Source organism: Clytia hemisphaerica, unplaced genomic scaffold (genome assembly GCF_902728285.1).
Source record: "Clytia hemisphaerica strain Z4C2 unplaced genomic scaffold, Clytia hemisphaerica genome assembly, whole genome shotgun sequence".
NCBI classification, from domain to species: Eukaryota; Metazoa; Cnidaria; class Hydrozoa; order Leptothecata; family Clytiidae; genus Clytia; species Clytia hemisphaerica.
The window spans coordinates 446,288-472,754 of record NW_027103529.1 but is presented as its reverse complement, the minus strand read 5'-3'; the positions used below and the strand labels follow the sequence as shown (position 1 = coordinate 472,754).

At 37.2% G+C, this 26,467-nt stretch overlaps 2 protein-coding genes across 2 annotated transcripts in view; one reads left to right on the top strand and one right to left on the bottom strand.

The window, feature by feature from the left end:
• Window positions 1–25,333, bottom strand: part of LOC136799672 (adenylate cyclase type 10-like) — a 31,442-nt gene extending 6,109 nt beyond the window's left edge. The window contains 27 exon segments of the mRNA XM_067056388.1: window positions 1,454–1,607; window positions 2,176–2,351; window positions 2,868–3,101; window positions 3,373–3,596; window positions 3,838–4,062; window positions 4,660–4,910; window positions 4,912–4,981; window positions 5,359–5,574; window positions 6,051–6,283; window positions 6,871–7,064; window positions 7,604–7,764; window positions 8,272–8,470; window positions 9,569–9,661; window positions 10,089–10,423; window positions 11,518–11,558; window positions 11,719–11,908; window positions 12,399–12,475; window positions 13,313–13,431; window positions 13,810–13,841; window positions 14,221–14,374; window positions 14,690–14,772; window positions 15,110–15,374; window positions 16,095–16,450; window positions 16,741–16,779; window positions 18,279–18,392; window positions 22,240–22,380; window positions 25,255–25,333. Of these exon segments, the coding sequence (XP_066912489.1) occupies window positions 1,454–1,607; window positions 2,176–2,351; window positions 2,868–3,101; window positions 3,373–3,596; window positions 3,838–4,062; window positions 4,660–4,910; window positions 4,912–4,981; window positions 5,359–5,574; window positions 6,051–6,283; window positions 6,871–7,064; window positions 7,604–7,764; window positions 8,272–8,470; window positions 9,569–9,661; window positions 10,089–10,423; window positions 11,518–11,558; window positions 11,719–11,908; window positions 12,399–12,475; window positions 13,313–13,431; window positions 13,810–13,841; window positions 14,221–14,374; window positions 14,690–14,772; window positions 15,110–15,374; window positions 16,095–16,450; window positions 16,741–16,779; window positions 18,279–18,392; window positions 22,240–22,380; window positions 25,255–25,294 (4,416 nt within the window). The 5' untranslated portion in view covers window positions 25,295–25,333.
• On the top strand, window positions 19,611–21,945 carry LOC136799661 (putative methylsterol monooxygenase DDB_G0270946). The gene is made up of 2 exons (XM_067056379.1): window positions 19,611–19,797; window positions 20,144–21,945. Exons 1-2 carry the CDS (start codon window positions 19,642–19,644, stop codon window positions 21,401–21,403), a joined length of 1,416 nt encoding a protein of 471 aa, XP_066912480.1. The 5' UTR covers window positions 19,611–19,641; the 3' UTR covers window positions 21,404–21,945.
• Window positions 25,334–26,467: the final 1,134 nt, after the last annotated feature.

Genomic DNA, 26,467 nt, shown 5'->3' with positions numbered 1-26,467 from the left:
GGCCTCGCACTTTAAAAGGAAGAGTATGAAAGTCGTATAAGAACACACACAGCCTTACGTCAAAAACTACATGAAAAGGAATTGGGTTCGAGTTTACTAGGGTGGAATAACGTCCAATGATTTGAATCTATTGCTTGTATTAACGCACGTGACACCACATGTGACCCTAGCAAACTAGAACCCAACTTTTCAGGTTGACAACTGTAAAGTTATGAAACTTAGCTCAAATAACCACTGGAGTAAAACGTTCGAAATCTTTGGGTAGATAGCTATATCCAAAGAGGACCCTTCGGGTCGCCTCCGACTGCGGTCGCAGACTTACTTACTTAAGGGCTCTGACCATAGTCGGAATATTGATTTTAGTATTTGAACATGAAAGTCATGTTTTAGGTTCTTTAACACTTTCAACAAAGAATTGCCTTTATAAATTGCTTTTTAATCAAATCCCTTAAGAGTAATTAAGAATTTAATAGCAAAAATGACGTTATGAACTTTAAATAAAAAGACGTTAATAATATGTTGCATCACCTTCTTTAATAAAAAGTGCTACGTTTTAATGGGTAATTTTTGTTTCGAAGTTTTTTTCAAACTGTCTGCAAAGAATTGAACTGTTTTAGATTCCGGAAAAATTTTCTAAATTAATGCATCAAAAGTTATGGCTGTTTTTCTCTCAAAAATTGGGATGGAAAATTGGTCAAAAAGCACTATTTTCAAGATATTAAAGCAAATAAGCTTTTAAAAATTTTTCCGAAAAAATAATTTTAGTTCGATAAAAGGTAGCCTGGGAATCCAAGCGTTAAACTTTTTTCACAGTCTAGTTAATGATATTTTTGCTGCTTGTTTAACGCTTGGCGCAGGTAACTCGCCTGCAGGGACATTTTTCCCTGCAATGCAGGTTCGGCCTGATTGGCCAGCTTTTGGCGTATTACTTAGCAGTACTTTCGCGCGCATTTTGATAATTTCGATGCGCGCGCATAATTTATGGAAAAAGCTGACTCTGCAGAAAAAAGGAAAACAAATGAAAATGAAAACATAGATTCATTTCGAAACAAAATGGCTGTTGGCTGGAAGTCTAAATACATGTGGCTGATGTTTTGTTGTGGTTTTTAGTAGTTTTGAAAGTCTTTAGAGCTTGTGAAAGAGTTTTTATGGTAAGTTGATTATGTGTGTTTGCTTGGGTTTCCAAAGTTCAGAAAGTCTGTCAACAAGGGTTCACACACACAGACTGTTTATAACATTCTGTGTCAGACTAATCTACCTGCACCAAGCTCTATAATTTTAGAACTTTGTCAGGTGAGGTATTTTTTGTTTTTTCTAAGATTATGAGCTTGGATTCCCAGGCTAGATAAAAGTTTTTCAAAATGTTTTTTCTTCGCCGAAACTAAGCTCTTCCCGAAGTAAAAAACATTATTTAGTCAAACTGTAAAGCACTGAGTAATAATTATAACTGTACCTCATTCCAATAATTAGCAGAAGCTTCTTCAGCTAGATTCAATTGTTCCAAATTGCACAAATAAGCTTTATCATACTCTTTCTGAATAGTATATGCTTTGGATAAGAAAGACAAAACATGAATTTGTTCCATCGAGAAGTCAAGAAGTTGATCGCTGAGAGAAATGAAAGAATGGACAATTGTAATAATTTTAATATACCAGGTATACTATTTTGACACACCCTTCTCACAGAACCACGAGACCCCTCCCTTTCCACTGGAAAGATTGGCCAAAATATCGTCCCTAGTGGTAAATTTTATACCCCAGTTTTTGTCCCCACTGAAAATAATCAATTAAACCAATGTTATGCTTTTCCCCCATTCTCACTGAACTTTCCGACTTAAAATAATGGTATTTAAATACCCGTAAGAAATATGGGAATATCAATCCCCTTCGAGTTTCAGTCCGTTATTTTTACCTCAACTAGCTGAAAAAATGCTACCGGGAGATCCTATCCGTGAGAAAGGGGTATATTTTAGTCAAAGATTCGAAGTCATTGACGGCGATTCATTTGGTGGATGGTGGAAAATGAATTTGGCGAGAAACTTAATCAAGGATACCTCAAGCGGTGTCCTTTCCCATTCAGGTCAAGTGTACTTTATCCCAAGTCCTTTCCCATTCAAGAGTTTCAACTCTAGCTAAACTCAAAGTTTATAAACGTCATAAAACACATAAAACTTACCGTTTATTTTCTTGAAAAACACCAGGCATTTTGAGATGAAGCTGTTGAACCAAATATGCTTTCCATGTTCGATGCCACGTGGAGAACCAATTATTAGGTTGTGGACATTTCAAGAGTTGTAAAGAGGTTTGGAAATGAACAATACCTTCACTGATAAACCCCATATTGCACATTGACTAAAAAGGGTAATAGTAATTAAAATAGTATGCGCATTAGACTACATTGTCTGAAAACTTAGAACACTATAGCTGAAATTGACCACTTTGAATAATGAAGGATCCATGCATGACACACGCGAAATTTTCTCATTTCAAACGTACCCCAATAAATGTTTCCTAAATGAATTACAGATTTTTCTTATCTCATCCTACTGTGCTCTCGACACCCTCTCTGAGGGTGTTTTATTTACCTGAGCTTACTACTTAGAAAAAGTCCGGAAACAGTGATAAAACTTTTGACTGCCTTTTTTTTCTCTCCCTGCCAAAACTTTCCCCGAATACACAGCCTCATCTGACTTATCCGATAAGATACTCCCTCAATCTAAGTCATATTATTTGAGAAAAAAGGGAAATTCCCACAAAATCTTACAACCAAACAAACCATTTGGAAGCGCTCTAGTTAGCCCAAAAGCGACTTTCTCGCTCGAGCTTTAAATTCTCAATATATTTTGACCGAGATTGCTGGTCATATACCTGTCCTTTAAGACATTCAATTTTAGCTTTTTCTTCATCAGTGATGTGGAAATCCTCGTTATTGGTGTGTTTCTTCACCACTTCGTCCATGTCTTTCAACAAAGATGTTGTCCTCATGGTGTCATTCACATCTATGGCAGCTGCCGTGGCATCAATCATGTATTGAAAACTTTTCAACATGTTGCCAGAGGATCGCCAGTAGTAGACAAGTTGTGGTAAGATCTTTGCGTGAAGCTAAAAGAAAAACGTTTTTACAAATGTCTGGTTTAGATTTACGACTTTTTGTACTGACCATTCGAATTGTTATCAAAGTATGCAAAAGTTGGGGAAATGTTTGCAGATAACGAACGAACGAACGAACGAACGAACGAACGAACGAACGAACGAACGAACGAACGAACGAACGAACGAACGAACGAACGAACGAACGAACGAACGAACGAACGAACGAACGAATCTGAATTTCGGGAAAGAGTACACAAAGAGAATGAAAAATAGAAAAAACCTCAGCACATTGACATTGACTCAAATCAACATCGCATTGATCCATACCAACGCTGCTCTTTCGCCGAGAATCTTGAGTTGAACGAAATTCCATCATCAAAGTACGAGTTGCAAGTTTAGTAATAGTCTTATTTGATGATCGATGTGTTCTATCAATACTTTTACCGAATCGTACACGGTTTGCGGGCCGCTCAGTTGCCGCTTCTTTGTTGGTAGCTAACACCCCTGTAAAAACAATTAATAAGAATACGGAATTTTACTCCTCGTACAATGTGCATGGATGGAAAATTCTTTTAAGCTTAAAAACTTTCGCAATCATTTCGAAGCATTTGAACATTCTTATCACATATCAGGTTGATTCGCAAAAGTTTTTTCCTTGTGAAAGTTTGTAGGCCACAAATAATGGCTCTTTGTCCTGCTTCTGTCTTGAGACCATAGATTTATGGAAATGTAAACAAAGCCTTACTTGCCATCTCGATGAGAACAAGGCCTATACTTTCACCGCGTGTTCCTTGGACTTCATAATTCTTGATGTGTTCACTCTTGTTGTTTTTGAAGACGCGAGCTGCTTCTTCTTGGATCGAGGTTGTGGCAGAATTGGCGAAAGGTGATTCTTGGGTATTCTCTGGAGCCATGTAGAAATGTGAGAATGCACGACTCTCCCTAGCATGTTCTGTTAGTGACACTGACACTGAAAAAAAGAAGAATAGAACAGTGTTTCATTATTTTCTTTAGGATTCCTTGGGAAATTCTTACCAGGAATTGAACTTAGCGGATGCCTGGAAAAACAGTTGACAGTCTCTAGTTCGGCGTTCTACAAATCGATACGCTCCCTTATTCGACGAGAATCCAGCTCCCCCTGAAAATCGAATTAGACAGCTGTATTATATTTCACAGTAATTAAATTTGATTTCTATCCTTATTTTTCTTAGAACAGTCTCTATTACAGTGGATTGATTTTGTTTCCGATGTGATCAATGCGGGGTTCCTGTGCAGAGCAATCTTGAATGAACTAACTCCTTAATTTCTTACTATGTCAAGCCTAAAAATAGGGATATTTTTTACGGTACGATATATAAAACGTGAGTTTTGCGCGGGCTAATTGAATTACAGTTAAAACTTACCGAATTCTGAGACTTTAAATTGCCGGAAGAAAACTTCAAAAAATCGGTTAGGACCTAAAAAAGTCCTGACCAACCGGTTGAGGCTGAATTATGAATAGACCCTGATACTTCTACCGTAGATTCCTCTATCCTCAACCTCCATTTTATTTTAATAAATATCTTACTACTGAATTTACGGCCTGTCCCACATTTAACATGTTCTTGAGCATTCATCCCGCGTCCATGACCTGGAATAAAACCATTGCCACCGCAAGCTCTACATTTATCCGAATAAACTTCCAAATAAAGTGCAGCTTTTTCCATAAGTGATTTCCGTTGGTCTTCCAGCCACAGAGCGTACGCCGCTTCTTGTACAATGTGTTACAGAAATGAAAATAAAGACAGACACGTTTTTTCTGTCTGAGTAGTTGTTCGATTGTGATAAATTGATGAGTGGATACCCTTCGAATGAATAACATGCACATAGAACTTGCGTATTTTGGATGCCTAATAATGGAAGAAAATAAGACGGTGTAAGAATTCAAGGATGTAAAAAGAAGCAATGTGGAGAAATTTGTTGCATTTTGTCAATCTGACATACAGTTATAACTTGATTATTAGCTTTCGTAAATAAATTTTAAAAGTAGCTAGTCAAGAAATGTCTAGGTACCTAAATAATGGCTTTACTGTTTAAGAACAATAGAATGCTAAGCATAATACGAGCCTGATATAGGTGTTGATACTTGCTTATTAAAAAACATGTATTTTATTTCAGTGAATTCTGAAATCTGATTGATCTTTGTTTCTAGGTTTAAGCAAAATTAAAGTCGTGTTCTTATAAAACTGTTATTATAAAATTGTTCTTATAAAAAGAGTATTCTTACTGCCGTGCCCGTGATGATGATGATAATGGTGTTGTTGAGTTTTATTCTCTAACATGATCGTATGTGACGATTGACTTCTTTGTTGCGCAGATTGTAGTTGAAGTGATCCACACTCGAAGAATTGTTGCTTACACAAGTTGTATAATGTTGTGTCTAACATGTTGACACAGTTTTTTGGGATGATTGCTGTTAATAAGTCACGTGTGAAAGATTGACCTGTAAGCAATACCAAAAGTAAAAGCAGTGTTTAAAGTTTACTGTACGAGCACTTCATGATCACATGGCTATTGTATGTGAGAAAACATGTAGAAAGAAAAATTCACAATGAATCTTAATAAAACGTTCCTGCCTTATTAAGAAAAAAATTGGGGATATGGAAACAAAGGGCTTTTCCAGAAAAAAACAATTTATCCTCTGTTGAGGAGGTCCATTTCCGTTCCAAGGTGGTAAAGTTTGATATGTGGCAGAATTCAATAGGGAGATACAAAAATCTGTCAAAAATAACTGGAATACCATGCATGGGGGTAGCCTTTTAAATCCTACTAAAATTCAGAATTCCAGAGGGGTTTAAACCTGAAATTGCCTGGAATTCCAGGGGTTTTAAAGCATTTCCAGCCACAGAGAGATGGACCTCCAACGTCGTTTAAGTAATAAAGAGTTTGGCCGACCGGATCAACCACAAGATAACTAACCTAACACAGCAGCGCATTTCAAGACGGTTTGTTCGTTGAGCGACATCCGATCCATGCGTGCCAAAACCATATCTTTTACTGAGTCTGGTTGCAATACACTCTTCAAATCTGCACCAGGTGTGATAATACAAATCTCGTCATTTTCACCAGGAACCACTCCTTCAGTTGCTGAGACATATTCTTCTGGTTTGTAAACAAATTGATCCTCAAGCTTGTTGGAAGTGATCGTCAAACTAAAATAAAGAATTACTGTTCTGGTAATGGATGCAATACATCATAAAACACCCCTGTGTCATAGACCCGTTGGGACCCAAGCCCCGCTGGGAAAAATACCCTAGAATTTCGGCCCCACTGGGAAATTGACTTTGATACACCTTTTCGACCGTAGCCACCAATTGCCGCGCGGGCATTCTTTTGTCCACTTTATCCCACTAAAACCGTCCTAGTCCTTTTTTCGCAACAATAGACAATAGAAGAATGCGTCAAAAAAGGATTGGGACGGTTTTAGTAGGATAAAGCAGACAAAAAAATGCCCGCGCGACTACGGTCGAAAAGGTGTATTTCACCCCATTCGAAATTCAATGTTTAAAAATTGCACTCCAAAACCATCCCCAATGGATTTTTTAGTCTTGGTACAATAGAACTTTTATCCCCATTGAGATTTTAATAGAAATTTTTATCCCCGGTGTGGGGAAAATTTTCACCGGGGCTGTGCGACAGGGATGTTATAGATGTTATATTCTTCAATTTTGTTAGCTAAAAATACTTTTTCATCAGAGTGTTTTTTCCGATTTTGTACTCCGCGAACAAGAAAATATACTTTTTTAGAACATCAAATTTGGGTGTTTTTGACGATCTTTGTTGTTGTTGACTTGTGCTTTCTCTACGACTTCCAGGGCGACTGATCGGTACTTCAAAATTGTGCGAATTCATAAAGTCTTTGTTAAAGGCTTTATAGTCTGGATGGCCAGGTTTTGAAAGTTCTTGGTCCTCTGTGATTGGTTTCGCTATGACCTGTAAAAATGCAAGTTGACCCAGAATATTTGGGATACAACGATGGACAGACACCAAAGGGAGGCATACAGGCATACAGGCATAATCAGGGGCTGCAGCTCCACTCTGAAAGTGATAGGGCCACAGGAGGCGCCACCATTAATAGGGCCGACGGGCGAAAATTTTTGAATTTTAGCCCTTCTAGATCGCCTAAAACTGGTTTTAAGGTTAGAATTTGGCTTGATTAGTAAATTTTCTTTTTGCCTTGAAAAAACGTGGTGTGGACCGCACCCAAGGCGCCTGATGATGGACTATTGGCAGCTTTTAATTCAAATGAAGTTGCTGCCTAAAGTGAGTTACTTCTTTAATTCTCCAATTAAACTTTGAGGAATTTCCAAAACATGTTTTTTCGGCGGGGACTTAATTTCAGGGAATTTTCGGCCAAATTTGGTCAAAATTGCCCGACTTCGGTAAATTGGATCCCCGTCAAAACGAAGGTTAAGGTAAATTAATCGATTTCTTTTTAAAAAGAAGGCAATAAAGTATTTCTTTTAGCTGACCTGTATAGTATTGGCATACAAAGCATCTTTGATGAGTTGTTCACACCACGATGGTACACCTTGCGATTTCTTTTGAATCAACTCGTGTAACTTTTTCGGGATTTCACATACTTGTAATAATTGGCAAATGAAATCCACGACGTATTGTTGTCCCAGACCGGCTGAAATATAATCAGAACACAGTTATTAATTTTAGCTACAATCTACGTCAAGATATTTTGAGAATTCTAGTTATTTCCTCGTTTTAAAAAATTTGAACTTCGGGGGAGAAAGTCACTTTTGAGCAATTCGTTAAATGTCATCGAATTTTTTAATTTGGGAGCGGTTTATAGACTTCCAGATTATATCCTGGGCCTTATAGGACCATTCTTGAACTTTGGATCCTTAGATTCTAAGGTCCTAACTCTACACTTTCAACCTAAGTTAGAGTGCTTCCAAAATCGTTTGTGGCTATAACTGGGGATTTCCTTTTTTTCTAAAATATTGACGTTGATTGTATAAAGAAAATTAAAATATGAATGTTGATTGATAGCAAGCTATGTGATCTACATACAACTACACATGCATGAAGTTTTCACCGTGGTTTAGTCCGATTTACCAGAAACGTATTTGACTCTGGAAGATTGATCGCAAACAAACTACAAAATGAAAGTTCTTATTTTACATACCTAAATCAAGTCGTAAAGCATTTGTCGAATCAATCATGTCTGATGCGATGGGTGAAAGAGGTGATGACGTCATTGTGCGAATTGAAAAGGCCATCATGCATTGTGTTTGTTGAGCAAGATCTTTGAAAAATGACCATGATTTCTCATCAATGTATCGAGCGTTATCGATAGCAATCAAACATGGCTGTTGTACACTGAGCTGAAAAATTGATGGCGCGCAATATGAGCATAATTTATTTTTCTTATGAGCATATAATTTATAAGAATCAAATCAATAACTCTTGATAGACGGTGATATACCCTTTGGTAATTAGTTCTCAGTAAGTAAACAAGGGATGGCGCGCAATATGAGCATGTTTATTTTTCTTATAAGCATGTACTTTATAAGAATCAAATTAACAACTCTTGATAGACGGTGATATACCCTTTGGTTATTAGTTCTTAAGAACTAAACAACCATTGTTCTTAAATTGACCTTATCTTTTAAACGACTTTGAGCCTCATTATTCATATAAATTTGTTTTCATCAAGGCTCGATGTAAAGTAGATTTCAGATTAGCTTCCATCTCTACTTCTTGTTTTTCCCATGCAGTTTAAACTTTAAGCGAAATTTTCGACTTCAGGTCGTCTTGTTTATTTTTAGGACAAAACATTAGGTTTTGTCTGTAACTTCACTCTTATGGCCAGTTTTGCTACGCCTAATTCACGGCTCCCTCTCTCAAAAAGTCTCAAAATCCTATTTTCTTTAGACCTAGCCATATGCAGTTGCGTCCCACGAAAGATGCCTTACAACATAAATATACTCTTACTTTTGGGTTATAGCTGAGCTTACTAAACTAAAACCAAGCCACGTTTTTTATAAGAACATCCAAAATTTTTGCAGCATTCGGATATTCTTGACTTAACTTTTTGAGTTTTAAAATAAAAATGTTTCTAAAATGTTCTTATTTTCACTATTCTGTGAGTATTTTTGCCTCATGTTCTTATATAATTTGTTCTTATAAAAAACCGTGTAAAAGACTACACGTTTCTTTATAAAAACATTCAAAATTTCTGAAGCCTTAGGATGTTTTTTAACTTTTTGAGTTTTAACCCTAAAAATTTTCTTAACATGTTCTTATGTATTATACATGTCCATTTTCGTATGAACTTCGGTGTTAGAGTCCGCAAAGCCTTAAAATGTTCTCAACTTGTTCGTAACATTTTGGCTATCGAATCCTTATGTTCTTATATAGTTTGTTCTTATAAAAAACGTGTGCTACATGTCATTTATGCTACCAAAGAAAGAAGAACTCACTATTGTGATGACTTTGAGGATCATTTTTCTTCGATAATGATAACGATCAGGATTATGATTTTCTGATTGGTCAATCCTGATGTTGGATGAACTCTGTCGGATAACAAAAAAAGATTAGAGAAAGATTCGAATTACAAAGGGTAATTTAAGCCACTCTCGAGCTGAGGGGACCAATATTCTAGTTCAAATTAAAGAGAAATTCTAATAACAGAGGTTCGAATTAGAATGATTTGACTGTAAGCTGAACTTGTGTAGCTGAAGACCATTCTCCATAAAGGACGCTCATTGCCACCGCAAATTTATCTACGTTTTTACCCCTATTAAATTCAGTATAATATATAAAAAAGCAGAGATAATTCAATAACTTCCGTACTCTGAGATTTTTTTATTAGAATTTTAAGAAACATCAGAATACTTCATTCTCCTTTACAACACCAACCTCAGATTTAGGCCCTCACAATAGCTCTATTTTTTGGAAGAATAAAAATTTAAGAAAAGTTTCAGGCTTTATTTTTCGTACCGCTAAACCAAGAAGATCTTTGATTAAATTCAAATTCTCCATAATTTCATCATCATCTTTAAAAGCATTGAAAAGAAAATCTCTTTCTAAGCTATCCAATTCAAAAATCAATTTGATCACAGTATTCGATATGTAACCAGAGGTCTGGGCTTGAGCCAAGTCTCCCTCCACGTAGATAACTCGGAACCGTCGCTTTTCTCCTTCATCCATGATTTGTTCGAGGAGTCGTGTTTTCCCGATTCCAGCATCACCTTCGATTACGATCACGTGACTTTTAACATTGTGTTTGTGTTCTTCGAATAAACGATCTATTTGATCCAATTCTTTCTTTCGTCCTGACAATGAAATTTTTTTTTAAATTTAGATGAGGAAAAATGTAAGAAAGTTACAAAGAAAGAAACATACAAAACTTTAAACCCTTCCTTGAAAACAAGACCCCCTTGAATGACCGAAATTCCAAGTTTGGCGTGGGTGGTGTCCTTGTGCACATGAACTGCATACTTTTGAGTGAAGGGCGGTCGATAAACGAGGCTACACCTCCCCCCTACATTGTATAACTTTGGATAAATGTATTACCCAACGACATTACCTTTGACCAAATCGTCACAAAGAAACTCTAATATTTACTTTAGAACCACACGCCTAAAAATATAATCACCCTTTGTCTTTCTAGAGCTAGCATACTGGTACAAGCAAAAAATTTGAACTACACGCACCTAAAAAATTCTCGCAACAACCACGTATCACCCTTTTTGAAATCACAGATCAAGCCATTAGATCGTAGTCAAAAATAAAAGGGGTAAATGTGACATTTCGAACTAGTATCCATTTGTGGCTGTGTAGGTTGGGTTTTTGAGGTTACCCTTAGGTGATTGATTTAAGAGCCACCCGCTAAGGCCAAACAATCTTTTAAAGAAAACACGGAATTTTGAGGTTGCTCCAAACTAAGGCTATAGTCAAAAACTCAATGTTGGATTTTTGAGGTTCCAAAATCGAGGTTACCTTTTCTAAACTCAATATCTTTACTATTACAGGGCAGATTATGATAAAATTTCATATCTAGATAGCCAAAAGGTCAAATTTTCATTTTTTGTTTGTTCAATGAGGTTACCTTCCTAGGAATGTTGTGAAAATGAGGTTACCAAAATGACTATCATGAATAAAAGGAAGGGGTGTAGAAATGTTGGTAACCTCAATTTTCCAACATTTTTCAAACATTTAAAAACAGAAAACGCAATAGTAACCTCATGGAAACAACATATCTGAATTTCAATGTTTCCTTTACGCCGATGAGGTAATTATTGTATTTTTCGAAAAAAAAAGATTTTTTTCGAAAATAGAAATGTCACACTATTTTTGACTATGATCATTACGCAAAACAGTAGGGGTATAGTAAACAGGGCGTGGAAAAAAAATCAAATAATCGTACCTAGTATAGGAAAATCGAAATCATCTTCATCATCTTTCTTCCTAAAATGAAAAAATTCCATACATATCAATAGTCATCGATCTAAATAGCTTTTGCAAAAGCCTAATATTTAAAATCTTAAGTTGTTTAAAATGTTCTTTTAACTTACACCAATAAGAACATTCTTACAGGATAAGAATATGAAATAAAATCGAATCTTACCCGGAATTCGGATTATATTCCCGCACGACGCCTGGATCTTTCATCCCTTTCAACTCGATGTAAGGTTGAACGGCAAAATCGTGTTTACGTAACCGAGATTTTGATGCTTCGTATGTTTCTGCGTCACACGTTAACAAGCCGGGATAAAACATCATTAGTCTAGCTGCCATGTTCACTTTGCTCCCAATAACTGTGAAAAACAAAAAAAGCTTTGGTTTTTAAAGGTGTATTTTCTCCGCTTTCACTCTTTAAAGACAGTGTTTTCGAATTCATGTCCTTCAACCAAGCACATAGAGGTTCAACAAAATTTTGCACAAAACAATATATTCAAGCTATTCAAAAACTATATGGAAAGTTAATCTTCTATCACCAAAATTTGAAGCTCAAAACAAAATAATGAAATAATAAGAACAGCCGAGCCTCATCAAAAATTTACTGGTTCTAATACAAAAGGAGTGTATTAGCAGAATGAGAATTTATAGCTTAATTAATGAAGATTTTCTTTGGCTCTGGTCAGTGGGCTACTATCCTTATTGTTGCGGCCTCCACTAGCGGGATTTTAGAAGCATATTAATAGTAGTCTCTAATTGCAGCTATTCTCACAGGTTTTTCAGCGTTTTACATTCATGCATGCACGTGGCTCTGTTCGAATTTTCACTGAAACACGACGGATGATGTACCTGTATATTCATGGCGATCTTTGTGTCCGACAACACCAGTAAACGCCAGTCCTGTTGTGACTCCAATACTTTCGTTGCTAGGAAAAGATAAAGCTCTTTGTTATGATATATAAGAAATTACTACCCAAGTTTTCCCTAAGTCATCCATAGGGCTCAAAACGTTAGTAGGGTCTTATTTACCTTAAGATTGTCACTAACCTTTATATACCCTGGACACAGTTTCATGGTCCCGGTCAAGTAGATTTTTTAATTGGAGTTTTTTGAAAGTGGTACCCTTATGGTAGTTCTTCTCGATGTAGGTGAAAAAGATTTTAAATGGAAATTTCCATTTAATTATAAATTGATCCAAATCGAGTAGTGCTACCATTAGGTCACCACTTTTGTACTATTTTTTCTTCGCAGTACAAATAAGAGCAGATGCATCGCCAGGATAACTCTGGATAAAAGTGCGACCAATTTATTAACCAAAATTCAAATTTTTTAGACTAACATATAAATGAATGCCAATAAAGTATAGAAGCCAGCTTCGAGTAAGATTTGATTCAGTGTTTTCACTTTTCTACTTTAAACGGTAAGATTGATTGATCAAAAACTATTATAACAATTGGGCTTTTTTCAGAAATAGTCCGTGCCCTCCATGTTGAGGATATCTGACATCCAGGGTGTTCAATGTCATCTGGATAGGATCTTGAGAGGAAGAGAATATCTGGGGGTACAGGACAAAATGCCTTGATATCCCAACCCTTCTATTCACTTGGACATCCAGGATATCCAGGGGGTCTTTATTTTTAAGCCAGACATTTCATAGGGGCTGTGGAACTAGAAAAACGGATATCCTCAACAGGGGAGTAAGGGAAATTTCTGGAAAAGGGGGGACTAAAATGAGTATCATCCTTCAACAAATTTTATCTTACATGATTTCTTGGATAGAATGAAGAGAATCAAAGATTGCCAGCGCACATTTCAAAGCTCTCACTGGATCATCTTCATGCTTTTGACCAGGTAAACCAAAGATTACCACAAATGTACAACCCTGGAAATATAATATGCGGTATTGAATTTTGAATCGGATAGATAGAGGTATGCAACGGTTGCAAAAGCTGGGTTATCTGTTTCAGACGGACAAATAACTTCACACAAGAGGTATCGCTAAGCTTCCTGATATTACATGAAGCTTGATGAATTTAGGGGTGGAAATGCTTCTTCTTACACTTGGCTTGGGTGGAAATGAAGAGCTTTATGAACCGATACATTTGTATTTTCAAAAATTATCTCGTCTTCACAAAGAAAAACAAAACAAAAAGAGAAATGCCTTATCTTAGGTAATATTTTTGTTACAGGAGATAACATAATTTGCTAGAAAATAGTTAAGCATCCATCATTTTCAATCCTTATTATACAGACTTATTACCTTGTCAAAACCAAACAGTTTGTTCAAGTTTCCTGTAATGAAAACAAGGGAAATATATTTCGAAAACCGATGAGAAACTGCAATATTCCAAGGATATAATGTATATCAATCAACGGAATCGAATATCGAACCAAACAGAACACAATCGTTTATACGAAATTCGACTGTTCAAATTCAGTCAAAATTCTTGGAATTGTAAGTAATTCTGGGATTGGTTCAACTACAAATGTAAGATTTTTGTAGCCCGTTGATTGAGAGTGAACTTTCAATCCAACCAAATTCGAATTTAAAAAATTGAGGCAGTATATTTAAATTGCATTCGACAATCGAATTTCAATTGATCAATATAACGTTCGATTGAACCACTGTTTGATCTCGTCCGATAGTCATCGCCTAACAACCCTGCAGTACCTTGAAATTTGGAGCAAGCCTCATTGACGACTTCGAAAGCCTTTTGCAAAGCTTTACTGGCATCATGAGCAGGTTCTGGCAACTTCATGTTGATGAAGAGAACTGATACTTGTCGCATCTCCGATAGCCAATCCAAGTTTTGACCGTTATCAAGCTATGGAGAGAAAAAGAGGATTTTAAGAAGTTTTATAAGAACACGAGATTTAATTTTGGCAAAAGCCTAAGAACAAATTAAGAACAATACCATCCTTAGATCTCAGAATTGAAGCAAATTAGTGAATAAAGTAAGCATATTAGAACAATTTAATAACATCTAGTCTTGAAAATCACAAATTAATAAGACAAACGAGCCTCATTCAAAATTTTCTGGTTCTTATAAGGAAGGATATATATAAAGAACTTGATAAAAACACAGACTACTTCAACTATTACTCAGACCGGGGAGTGAGATAACTGATAACTCAATTACTTTATCAAGGACAGGTGTGGCCACGTAAGCACGCAAATTATCAATTTCACTGCTTGTCAAATTTGATGTCATAGTCAAGCGATCTAAGATAAAAATAATTGATATTCATATTAAAATTAAAATTGTCGTCTTTAGGATAATTAACCCCGAAAAAAATCATTATCAGTGTGATAAACGAGTTAGAGCCATTCCAAGAAATTGTCAACAACGAGTCTTTGCCCGATTGAATCGTCTATGGATGCTATGGCAAATGGCACATGCGTCGCGGCGCTCCTCCCTGAGCGTGACGTAACATACCCCTTCTTCTGGAATGGCCTTCTACCTTAATTCTGAGACCACGCTCTCAGAGACTTGTAAACAAGTAAAGCTTTTCTCGATTGTTCCTGCAGGAGACCAGAAGTAACAAAACAAAGATCTTACCGAACTTGTTTTTCTTTTTATCTTTTTCCTTTTTACTAGCTTCGATAACGGTTTGAGTTAAATAAATGTCTGTTGTTACTTTCTCGTCTTCGTCCAACATCAAAGCTTTCGGCATGTCTTGAGTGTAATCAAGAACTTGGTCTATTAGACTGTCCAGAGGAGAGGTGACACTTCTGTTGATTGTTTGGAGTAAGGTGTTGTTTCCTCTCGTCTCATCATCTCCAATTTGTTCTGGTTTAGAGTTATTTTGTGAATGTCCGATGATCTGGGGAGACAATGGTTAGAACCGTTTTATAAACATAAAGGGAGCCAGACCAAAATCCAAGGATAAAAAGTCTGACGTGGGCTAAAGATACTCTTTCTTAGAACTTTTACAAATTTGATTGAGATAGCTAACCCAAATTCGTGACGTAATCTTTTATACAGAAGCACCCAAAATAGCCCGGGTGTTTTATAGTTTTAATTCAAAATTATTGGCAACACCCAGTCTCATTATGGGGGCTACAGTATAAAACCTTAGGTCATGAAAATCACAAATTAAAGTTTAAAATGATCGATCTAATTCGAAAATTTAATATCTAAATAATGATATGACAAGCTCGCTGAGTTAATTAGCAACATTACAGAATATTTGAAACTTTATATACAATTTGAAACTTTGTATACAATCAAGGTCATAATATTTGAGAAAAAAGGGAAATACACCGGGAAGTTTTTGAACCACAATCGATTTGTAAGTGCTCTTAAGTAGGTTGGAAGGGTAGAGTTTTAACATGAGACTTAAGACTTAAGACCTTAGGATCTGAGGATCCAAAAGCTCAAAAATAGTCCAATACAAGGCTCAGAATATAGCCTGTAAGTCTGCCAACCCCTTCCAAATTGAAATATTAAATTAAAGAGAAAATCGACTTTCTCGCCGGAACTTTAAATCTTGAAAAACGTTAAAATAACCAAAATTCTCAAAATATTATGACCTTTATTGTACCTTGAAAAACCTGTTATTCTTTAATGGAGTAACATCAAACAAACTCTGATCACAGTTTGCCCATGCTAACTGCGACAAAATGACAGCTCCCGGGGTCGCTTGTTTTTCCGTCAAACCGACATCGTCAACGGCATCTCCCGACAGGTCAAATTCTTTATCCGTCGGAAGTCCGACAAACGTCAAACACATTGGCCCGACAGCGATGGCAAGTTTGACACAAAGAACGATTCCAACTTCGGTGACAAAGTTGTGACATTTCTTTTGGATGTCAATGGAGCAATTGATGACTTTGTTGAGAAGAGCTTTGGCGTTGTGACCAATGTCACTACATTTCCATGTAGCTAAAATTGCATCGCCTTCAAAAAAGAATTTTTGCGTCATATATGAATATATCTACAAAATAATAAAATCCATCAAAATATCTTAAAGTGAAAATTTACTGTGTCCCTATTACTACGTTGAGCAGAGATCAAGAACCCCTTTTGAAGTGTCCCTGTTTTTCCCATTTACACACACCTCTCCATCAGACATTTTCGTCAGCAGAATTTGAAATAATGGAAAATATCTGAAGTCATATATTGCAGTAGATAAACACTTCTGGAACGGGGAAAAGAAAGACGAGGAAGATATGATGAGATATTTATACCTGCAAATTTGAGAATATCACCGTTACTTTGAATAATCTCTACAATGAAAAAGAACACATTTAATAGGCCGACCCTAAAAATATTTTCGTTTCCGGTTCACCGGGTGACGAAAAAATTAATCATCCGGTCGGCCGCAAAACATTTGATCTCAAAACTCAAATTTTGAAAGCACTCAAGGGAGCACTGGGGAGCACTCGGAGTTTCTTAAAGTTACGAAGAAAGTGTGATGAACTGAGGTTTAAGAGACTTTCATGAAGAAAGCGAGTGGATAAACTGAGTAGTGGGGTTGTCTAGCATAATTTAAGGGGAAAAAAATAAGATCCAGCTGAAACTTTTTCCAGACCTTCTCTATAGGATGGTTATGCCTCAGGAAAAAATCCCCTAAAATCCCACTATTGGAACATCCTTTTTTTGGGACGTTTCTTTTTCCCCCAGGCAAAACCCCAAGGGCAAAATTTTTTGAAAATTTCAAACTCATTTTCAGACATTATCAAGTATACCATTCGAAAGCTCTCGAAAAACTATATAGAAGATATAGCCGATTTCATTACAAGATAATTCACGCAGAAGAAGCTATATATGGTCAATTTTAGACCAAAATGTGGCGAAAAGTGGAACTTGCGCATGAAATATCTCGAGTTAGGTAAGGAAATCGGCTACAACCGTTTAAAAGTCTTCTATATAGTTTTTCGAGAGCTTTCGAATGGTATACTTGATAATGTCTAAAAATGAGTTTGAAATTTTCAAAGAATTTCGCCCTTAGGATTTTGCCTGGGGAAAATAGAAATTACCCAAAAAAGGGATGTTCCACCAGTGGGATTTTAGGGCCTTTTTCCTGAGGTATAAGCATCCTATAGAGAAGGTCTGGAGAAAGTTTCAGCTAGATCTTATTTTTTTCCTATAAACAGCCTGTATTTTTGTAACACGACCACACTAGAGGTTTAGAGATGTTCGTTAAAATTACAAGAAAAGTCTGTAAGAGGCAGGGGTGTAAAAGTCTTGTCCCCCACACGGTCTGGCCAGTCAGCTTCGAAGTTTTTTAAAGGGAAAGCACGAGTTCTTCCACGACTAATCATTCGCGAATCGAAAGCTAGAGAAGAAAACTAATTGTGTTCATTTATCTATTGACGTAAACTCGACACGAATCGAACAATCGAGAAAAAAAACCATTGTCTAAACAAAAGTTCAACGTGACAAAGCTCATCGCGAACCGAATAGCGATGTACGAAAAATAATTTCGGCCGGGTAGCGACGAAAAGAATTTTAACCCGACCGACGGTGGACCAGAAACAAAAATGTTTTTAGGGTCGACCTAAGCAAGTCCTTTGGAATTCTCCACAATTTTTTCTTGGTTGGTGCTTGACCCCAGGTGCCCCCAGGTGGCAGAAAACGTTGATGAAAGGTCTATGTAACATCCATGACGATTATCCAAGTATCAAATGTTTCTTTACTCTTTACAATGAGTTGGAAGCCCAAACCAAAATGAATTTTGAACTCAGTATTATGGTCAAAACCAGAAAGACTTAATTTAATTTACCTTCAACAATTTTACCAATATAAGCATTCAATGTTGCTGATAGTTTATCCGTACCACTTGTCCCATCTGCTGATGTCTCCAACGTACTGTAACATTCGGTCAGCTTAGTGAACCCTGGAAATTCAAAAATCATATTAGCCTCGCACCATATAACGAGAAATGAAAAACCTCCATATGTTTTAATAACCCATTGAGAATTTTTAGGCCAGTGGAGATGAAATTGCACGGAAGAGCTCACAATACTAATGAGTATGGAAAATGTCTAGTTTTATTGATCAATTGTTGGCCCAGCGATAGCGTGTATGGGCCTTTCATTTACAACTAAAAAATCTAGTAGGGAAATTTCAGTGTCATTTCCATTTAGGGTGAGGCTTAAGTATTGTTTGCGATGGAGATCATTTTAGGTATACAAAAATTGTATCGTAGCAAATTTAGAAAGTATGCAATCGGAATTTCCATATACACAATATCCAGCCTGAATGACAATTTGCAATTTCCACTCAGAAGAATTGCAGTCTCTCTTAGTATAGGAAAAATGTACTCAAATTACAATAAAAACAGATTACGAGACATTTTTGTGGTTTTCGTGTTAAGACGAATTTAAGGAAAAAATGGTTTTTCAAACAGGTTTGAGTACTACTGGACATATTATTCTGTGTGTGTTTAGTACGTAGCTGTATGTAGTTAGTTAGTACATGGACAATGTTATAGGTTTATCTTTTTTTCCGGGAGTCTCCTAAAATGGACTTGAAAGGAAACTTTTGGCTTAAAAATTCTTCGAGGAATCATACTGGATTGACCTGGATTGGTCTTAGCAGATTCTTAGTAAGATCTATCAAGATTTTTTCTTAAGTAACAACTTGTCAGAACTTTTAGGACCTTGCAGGATACGTTTACAAGAATTTCTACCAGGATCAAGGTACCAGCTTTCTAAAAACGCCAATAAAAGATTTTGATTGGTCCGGATTGAGAATCTCTAGTATATAAAGCTCAGTGAATCGAGACGGCGAGACGAAAAACATTGGGCTACTCCAGAAAATTTTCGTACATGGGGGCTGGATGATATATTGGGTATATTGGATATATTGTCCGGGGGTAGTGAAAAATCAACAAAATCTGCCTTGTTTGAGGACAAAACTGCTCTGTTTAGGTAAATTATTAATGTTCGGGGGTCAACTGATGCTTGTCCGGGGGGGGGGGTAGATCTGTTGTTCGGGGGGTCAAAAGTCACAATGTCCGCAAAAAATGTTATATCCTCCCCCCCCCCCATATTCATTTTTTTCTGGAAGAGCCAATTACAATGTTGTATATCAATCATGGATATATTTTCTTAGAGAAGTCGTAAATTAAACATCCCTACAAAATGGGGCGTGAGAAAGTTGTATTGAACACACAAGAGGAAATCACAACAAGATGCAGGGTTGTACCATCAGGATTTGCTGGTATTGGACCAAATGGATCCTTCTTTGAAGCTCCAGATTGGGTTGATGTGAAAAAGACTCCTGGTCATACATCACAGGTGTGGTAATATTCATGTTATACATTAGGTTTTAAACTTTAGACATTAACCCCCCAGTCCCGTGTGTGTTATGAATATGAATATCAATATTTTATGAGGCACATACAATTAAGAACCGTTGGATCTCTTGTAAAGAAACTTTTAGAATCCTCTGGATATCCCTTTAAGAAATTTTGGATATCTGCTCCGTTGTAGAGATAAGTTAACAATCTCGATATGGTCCACTAGAATTTCGAGTACATTGGACAAAAGCTGTACCTTTTTTATGGTTCGTCAACCTAAGATTGACCCTCAGAAAAACTGGACAACGACCTTAAAAACAATTTTGTTCTTAATTCTTTTTAAGGAACCAGCTGTGTCACCTCCCGGATGGTGGATCCATCATTTATACGGAAAAACTCTTCTGTTCAGTCCAAACTTGGTCTGGTACGCTATCTCCTTATTCGTTTACTTCTATTTCCCATATAATTTCGAGGCAGCCAAGGATCTCAAGAACTTTGGATGGGTTTATGAGCGATTGGTCATTAACACAGTTCTAGTATTTGGTTATGTTGGGTTCTGGCATTGCGTTTTGTATGTTTTGGGTTGGTCTGAACGTCCGTTTCATCCAAACAGGAAATATAGGTTTGGCAAAGTCTTGCATAACATGTGGTATAACTTTTTGGGCACTGTCCAATATACAGTCTGGGAAGCCATTATGATGTATTGTTACGCAACCAAACGTCTTCCGTATATAACAGATCGCGATTCTTTCTCCACAACTAAAGGGATGATCATGTTCTTTATCGTCTCTGTTGGTGTTCCGCTTTACCGTGAAACACATTTCTATTTCGCGCACCGGTTCATTCATATCAAAGCCTTATACAAATACGTCCATGCGTTGCATCACCGTAACACCGATATTGAGCCGTTCGCTGGGCTATCAATGCACCCTGTCGAGCATTTATATTATTACAGTTCTATCGGTCCTTCCTTGGTATTACTCGCCTCCCCCTTTGGTTTCTTATGGAATGGTATTCATCTTATAATCTCACCTGCAGCTTCACATAGCGGTTGGGAGGACCATTTCCAGTCTGACCAATACCATTACCTGCACCATCGATTCTTTGAATGTAATTACGGTACGTCTAACCTTCCGTTAGACCGAATGTTCGGTACACTCCGAGACAAGTTAAAAGAATCTGGTACAACGTATAAGGGTGCAGCTGAAGAAAAAGTCGATCAAAAATCAGTCGAGATTCATGATAAAAAAGCAACGCTGAATGGTCCACCAGAGCCTGGTTTCGTCATCTACATAGCCTTGAATTGCTTCATATGGCTATTATTATGGTACGCAGTCCAACATCAATATGGTATTGAAAAATGGAATCCACACTGTTTAGCCTTCCTAACCAGTACTGGCCCAATCATCATAGCTCAATTGATGACGAACCTAACTGAGCGTGGCAATCGATCCATTTTTTATCCATTCCATAAAGATGGATGGAAAGCGATGAGTATGCACTTGTTCGTTTCGTCTTTGGTTTGTATTGCTCCTGTTTATATCATGGTGCATATGTTATTAAGTGAGCCTGGAAACTCATTCCTTTACTGGCTTCTTGGTTAAGATATATAGAAAACTTTTTTGAACTATCTCTTGGTGATTACGGACATATCTATGATGTTGATACGATTTTACATAGATTGAAAACCTGCTCAGGACAATAATTAATAGCATCATTAAAAGCACCTGAACCACGATTACTCTTCTTATACAACCCAGGCAAATTTCATCTTTTTAGCATGATTTTCTTTCGGCTGTAGAAACTTTTATTGAGGACCTTATGGTAAATCACAATCCTGACAGATCTGGAAAATCTTAAAAAATTCTTTCTATCGCGCCTAAACTTGACCTATTTTGCTTTTGCAAAAGCTGATCTCAGCTGATTTCGATTTCTTCTAAAAAATGTAAAAATCATCTTTTTTTCAATATTCGCGGTAAAGGAAGAAAGATGCTGGTAGAATAGGCCACAATAGAAAGCAGGGGCAGATCGTGTTTTATACATTTTACTGGATGAGTTCCTTTTTATACATTTATTTTTGAAATATGACCAGCTTATTTACCTGTAATCCAACCTTTTTTTAAAGAAAATCATAATATCCAATCGATACACTTCCATATTGAATCATGGTCTCAAGTTACAATACCATGGTGGGATGGAATAGGTTGCATCAGACTCTTCAAAAATATATATTATCTATAGTATAAAATGATTCATTCCTGAATATTTCAATCTTTCTACCCCCAAACATTTCGATTTATTAAACCCGACATTAAAATTTACCCCTAGGCATGATAGTTTTTTTCCATACCCCTGGACAATACATTTTTACCCCCCCTTTTTTTTCTGGATGGAGCTCATTTGAAGGTGGAGAACAGAGGGAAGATTTTAAGCTTCTTACCAGAAATGTCAGCAAACAAGACGACACCAAGAAATTCTTTGGTAGCTGGCATATTTTTGGTGTGGTCAAAATAAATGAGAGAGTTTGGCACGTGAGCCAATAACTGTCGTGTCGTATCATCTTGTTCGGCTTTCAATATGTCTAAGAACAAAAAAGAACAATGCTAGTCCAGCTGAGTCTGATTTAAAAAGATTACCCAATTTCAAGCAATGGCCTGAATTTACGAAAAGGGACCCTTTTTGCATAAGAATTTCAAGTCAAGGAGTCTTCGAATTAAAGGAGCGACTATTGAATAACGCCTGGAAGAATAATTGAACAGTTGGATAGCCAACCAGCCAACTTCACCCAAAACTACATAAATTATACACTTAGCCTTGCACCTTCTTGCCTTAGGCAACAGCAACACCTACCAATACAGCCAATAAAACAACTAGGACATCAAAATCACCAACCAACTAGTCTATCCAGGTCTATCAACAACTAACCACACTAAAGCCAAGCAGCCAACTTTAATCAATCACCCGGGGGGGGGTACCGACCGACGGGGGTGCTCTACTGAGATTAGAAAATGGACCCTACGTGGGACTCGTTTTTTCAAAAATTTTACAAATTTTCCAAAAAAGAAACCCTACGAGAGACTGATTTTCTACTTTGGTGTTTCTGCGACTCTACCTGAGACTCGTGTAGGTTAAAAAAGCTACCCTGACCAGCAGCGCATCCCCATAACCCTTTTTGCTCTAGTACCCCGCCCCCAGGGTCAATCTACCCAACCTAACCCACACTCAGCCAACTAGCCATCTAGCAAAGCCCTTAGCCAAATAGTCAAATAGCCCAAATTGCAATTACCAAATAACAATCAGAGCAAACCAGCCAACTCAGCCAATACACATATATACAGCTTGTAGTACTTGAAGGGCGAGAAATTGTGGTTTGCTAAGTTGGCTAAAAAAAAACCCTTTTAGATAACTAAGCCAACTCAGCCAACCTAGCCAAGCAACCAACCCCGGGGGGGGGGGGGTACTTAGGCAAATAGAAGGTACGGTATGTGCCGCCCTTAAGGGTACCTTTTTTGGACTTCCAAAGTCCCGCTAAGGGTCGGAAAAACCAGAAAATCAAATTTCAGGCCCAGTGAGGGTCGGAAAAATAGGAAAATTTCAATTTTTTACCCCCTGAAAGATCGAAATTTGGTCAAAATTGGTCAAATTAGTCCCGCTAAGGGTCGTAAAATTCCCAAAATTTTCCTTTTTAGTCCCAGTAAGGGTCCAAAGTTCGGCGGCACCCCCCCCCATCAGCTCGCAACCCTAGTACCCCACCCGGGCAACCAACTTTAAAGCCAACCAGCCAACTTTAGCACCAACCAGTCAACTCAGCCAACGCAACTTAGCCGACAAGCCAACCAGAAAATTTAAAGTATAAGTTAGCTGGTTGGTTAGCCAATTTTTCCAAGGACATTAGGGGTATCCAAGGGCATTAGAAGGGGGGGGGGTATCCAAGGACATTAGAAGGGGGGGGGGGGTATCGAATATTACCCAGGATTTGCTGTTCGATTGCTTCGATTACGTTCGATTGTATTCGACTACGTTCGATTGTATTCGATTACGTTTGATTGATTCATTTGTATATATTAGATTTTATTCGCTTTGGTAATGGTATGGTACTGTACTTCTAGCACTCGGCCGCCCACGCTAAAAAGCTCTAACAGAGTGATCAAATTTAATTTAATCGCAATCAAACTCATCGAACGTAATCGTAATCGAACGAAATCGAAGATTAATCCAATGTAAGGCGGTCATCCAAAAAATGCTCTGTTCGCGTCGCAACGGGTGTTAAAAATGCATGCGGGCGGACAGGCGGTCAAAAACATTCCCGGGTTTTTTTAATCATGCCAGTAACTCAGGGGCGGGTGGTAACGCGAGCAAAACAATTTTTCGATGGTCGTCAGAGCAATTGTTGAGAAAAAAGCTATACTTTAAAAGAACAAATTGCTTTTCCCAGGTTTTTTTCCGCATCTCCGCACCGGAAAATCAGCGGAAAATTTGATGCGGGCGGGTGACGCGAATAGAACAATTTTTCGATGACCGCCTAATTGACAATAATCGAACCAATTGAACATAGTCAACTATCAATCGAACCAATCTAACCTTACTCGAACGCAATCGAACACAATCGAATATTACCCAGGAATCGGACGTTCGATTGAGATTCGATTACGTTCGACAATCGAATCGCAATTATTCGATCACGTTCGATTACGTTCGATTGGTTCGATTGCGATTTTTGTTCGAAGTTATTCGATTGACACCGTCTGGCTATGATGGAATTTGGATGAAATGCCATACAGCCAGACGGTGTCAATCGAACAACTGTCAATTACATTCAATTAATATTCGATTTCGTTCGATTACGATAACGTTCGATGAGTTTGATTGCGATTAAATTAAATTGGATCACTCCGTTAGAGCTTTTTAGCGTGGGCGGCCGAGCGCTAAAGTATCGTACAAAAACGAATAAAATCTAAATCAATCGAACGTAATCGAACATAATCGAATACAATCGAACGTAATCGAAGCAATCGAACGGCAAATCCTAGGTAATATTCGATTGCGATTCGATTGCGTTCGACAATCGAACTGCAATTATTCGATTGTGTTCAATTGCGTTCAATTGATTCGGCGTTCGATTCGTTCGATTGACACCGTCTGGATACAGTAAATTGCAAGTTCCCTTTGATAATAATAATATAACGTCGCTTTTGCGGGTTAATACGCCTTAACGTTCCTTTATAAAACGTTCTTTTCGAACGTACTGCCAGTTTACAGTATTTTAAAAGAATAAATAGCTTATATTATATGGTATGGATTGGTGGCTTTGTCAGAAACTGTAACAAAAATTGTTTACTATTTTAGCTTAGCCAAAATCTGAAGATTTCTCTAAAAAATACATTTAATAAATAAATGAATCTCATACAGTTATTTTGTACTGAGATATATGCAAAAGAAATTAAAGATATCTTACCACTTCTTTGCGGTGGGAGAGATTGACTTGCACTCAACATTTTTCATAATATCCTCTTTCAAAAAGTTTTGTTTTGAAGTGTTTTGTTTTTGTTTTCATTTTATTCGAACTGAAGACACTGCATTGCACATTCGAATTGTAGGAGAACCCACTTTTTTGGGCGCGATGGCCGCAAAGGAAAAAAACAGTGGAAGGGCTTCTTTTTGGAGTGGGTGGTAATGAGAGGGTTCCTAATGAGAGCCCCTGGTGGCCGACTTTATTTTCTTTCTTTTTTTTTTGCGTCGCCATTCATTTGGTACCCCATAAATAGTAGATTTTAGCAATAACAAGTGGAAAGATTACTCAAAAAATTTCGCACCAGCTCACGCGCTCTTTTAACCGCCGAAGCTTTTCATTCAAGGATGGAATCTTAAATTTCTCAATTTATATCCTTCCTAGTTTTGGTCGCATCTCACTTTTTACGGTTCGATACACCTCCACTGGTAAGCAATGTCCCGGCGGTACTAGGGTTGCGAGCTGACGGGAAATTTGGACCCTTACTGGGACTAAAAAGGAGAAAACAAAGGAAAATTTTGGGAATTTTACGACCCTTAGCGGGACAAATTTGACCAGTTTTGACCAAATTTCGATCTTTCAGGGGCTAAAAAGTTGAAATTTTCCTATTTTTCCGACCCTTAGTGGGACTGAAATTTGATTTTCTGATTTTTCCGACCCTTAGCGGGACTTTAGAAGTCCGAAAAAGGTACCCTTAAGGGCGGCACATACCGTACCCCCATTTGCCTAAGTACCCCCCCCCCCGGAGAAATGTATACTTTCTGATGATTTTAATCTTAATCGTTACAAGTCATCTACCAAACAAACAAGCTAACCTTAAATAAAATAATCTCCTTTTTAGACGAAAATTGAATATGACATGAGTGTCCATCTTCCCGTATCTGTTCGAGTTGTTAGTTATTTATATATTTTATACACACAGCATATACATTATATAACACTTTTCTTGTAAGAAGAACCAATATTTTTGGAGATCAAGGAAATAATAATGTTAAAAAAAAAAAAAAAAAAAAAAAAAAACATTCCTTGAAAAATATGAAATGAATAAAGTAAAGCCTCCAATTAACGGACACTTTAAAAGACTGATACATCTGATTAGCGTTTAATTCTATTCTCTCCGGTCATTTCCTAGTCAAATCTATGGAAGCCCAAATGCACA

What these genes read in the sequence shown, in the direction of transcription:
- LOC136799661 (XM_067056379.1), top strand. Translation starts at nt 19,642, where the DNA reads ATGGGGCGTGAGAAAGTTGTATTGAACACACAAGAGGAAATCACAACA. An exon ending in CTCCTGGTCATACATCACAG is followed by an intron (nt 19,798 to 20,143) that starts GTGTGGTAATAT and finishes ATTCTTTTTAAG; the next exon opens with GAACCAGCTGTGTCACCTCC.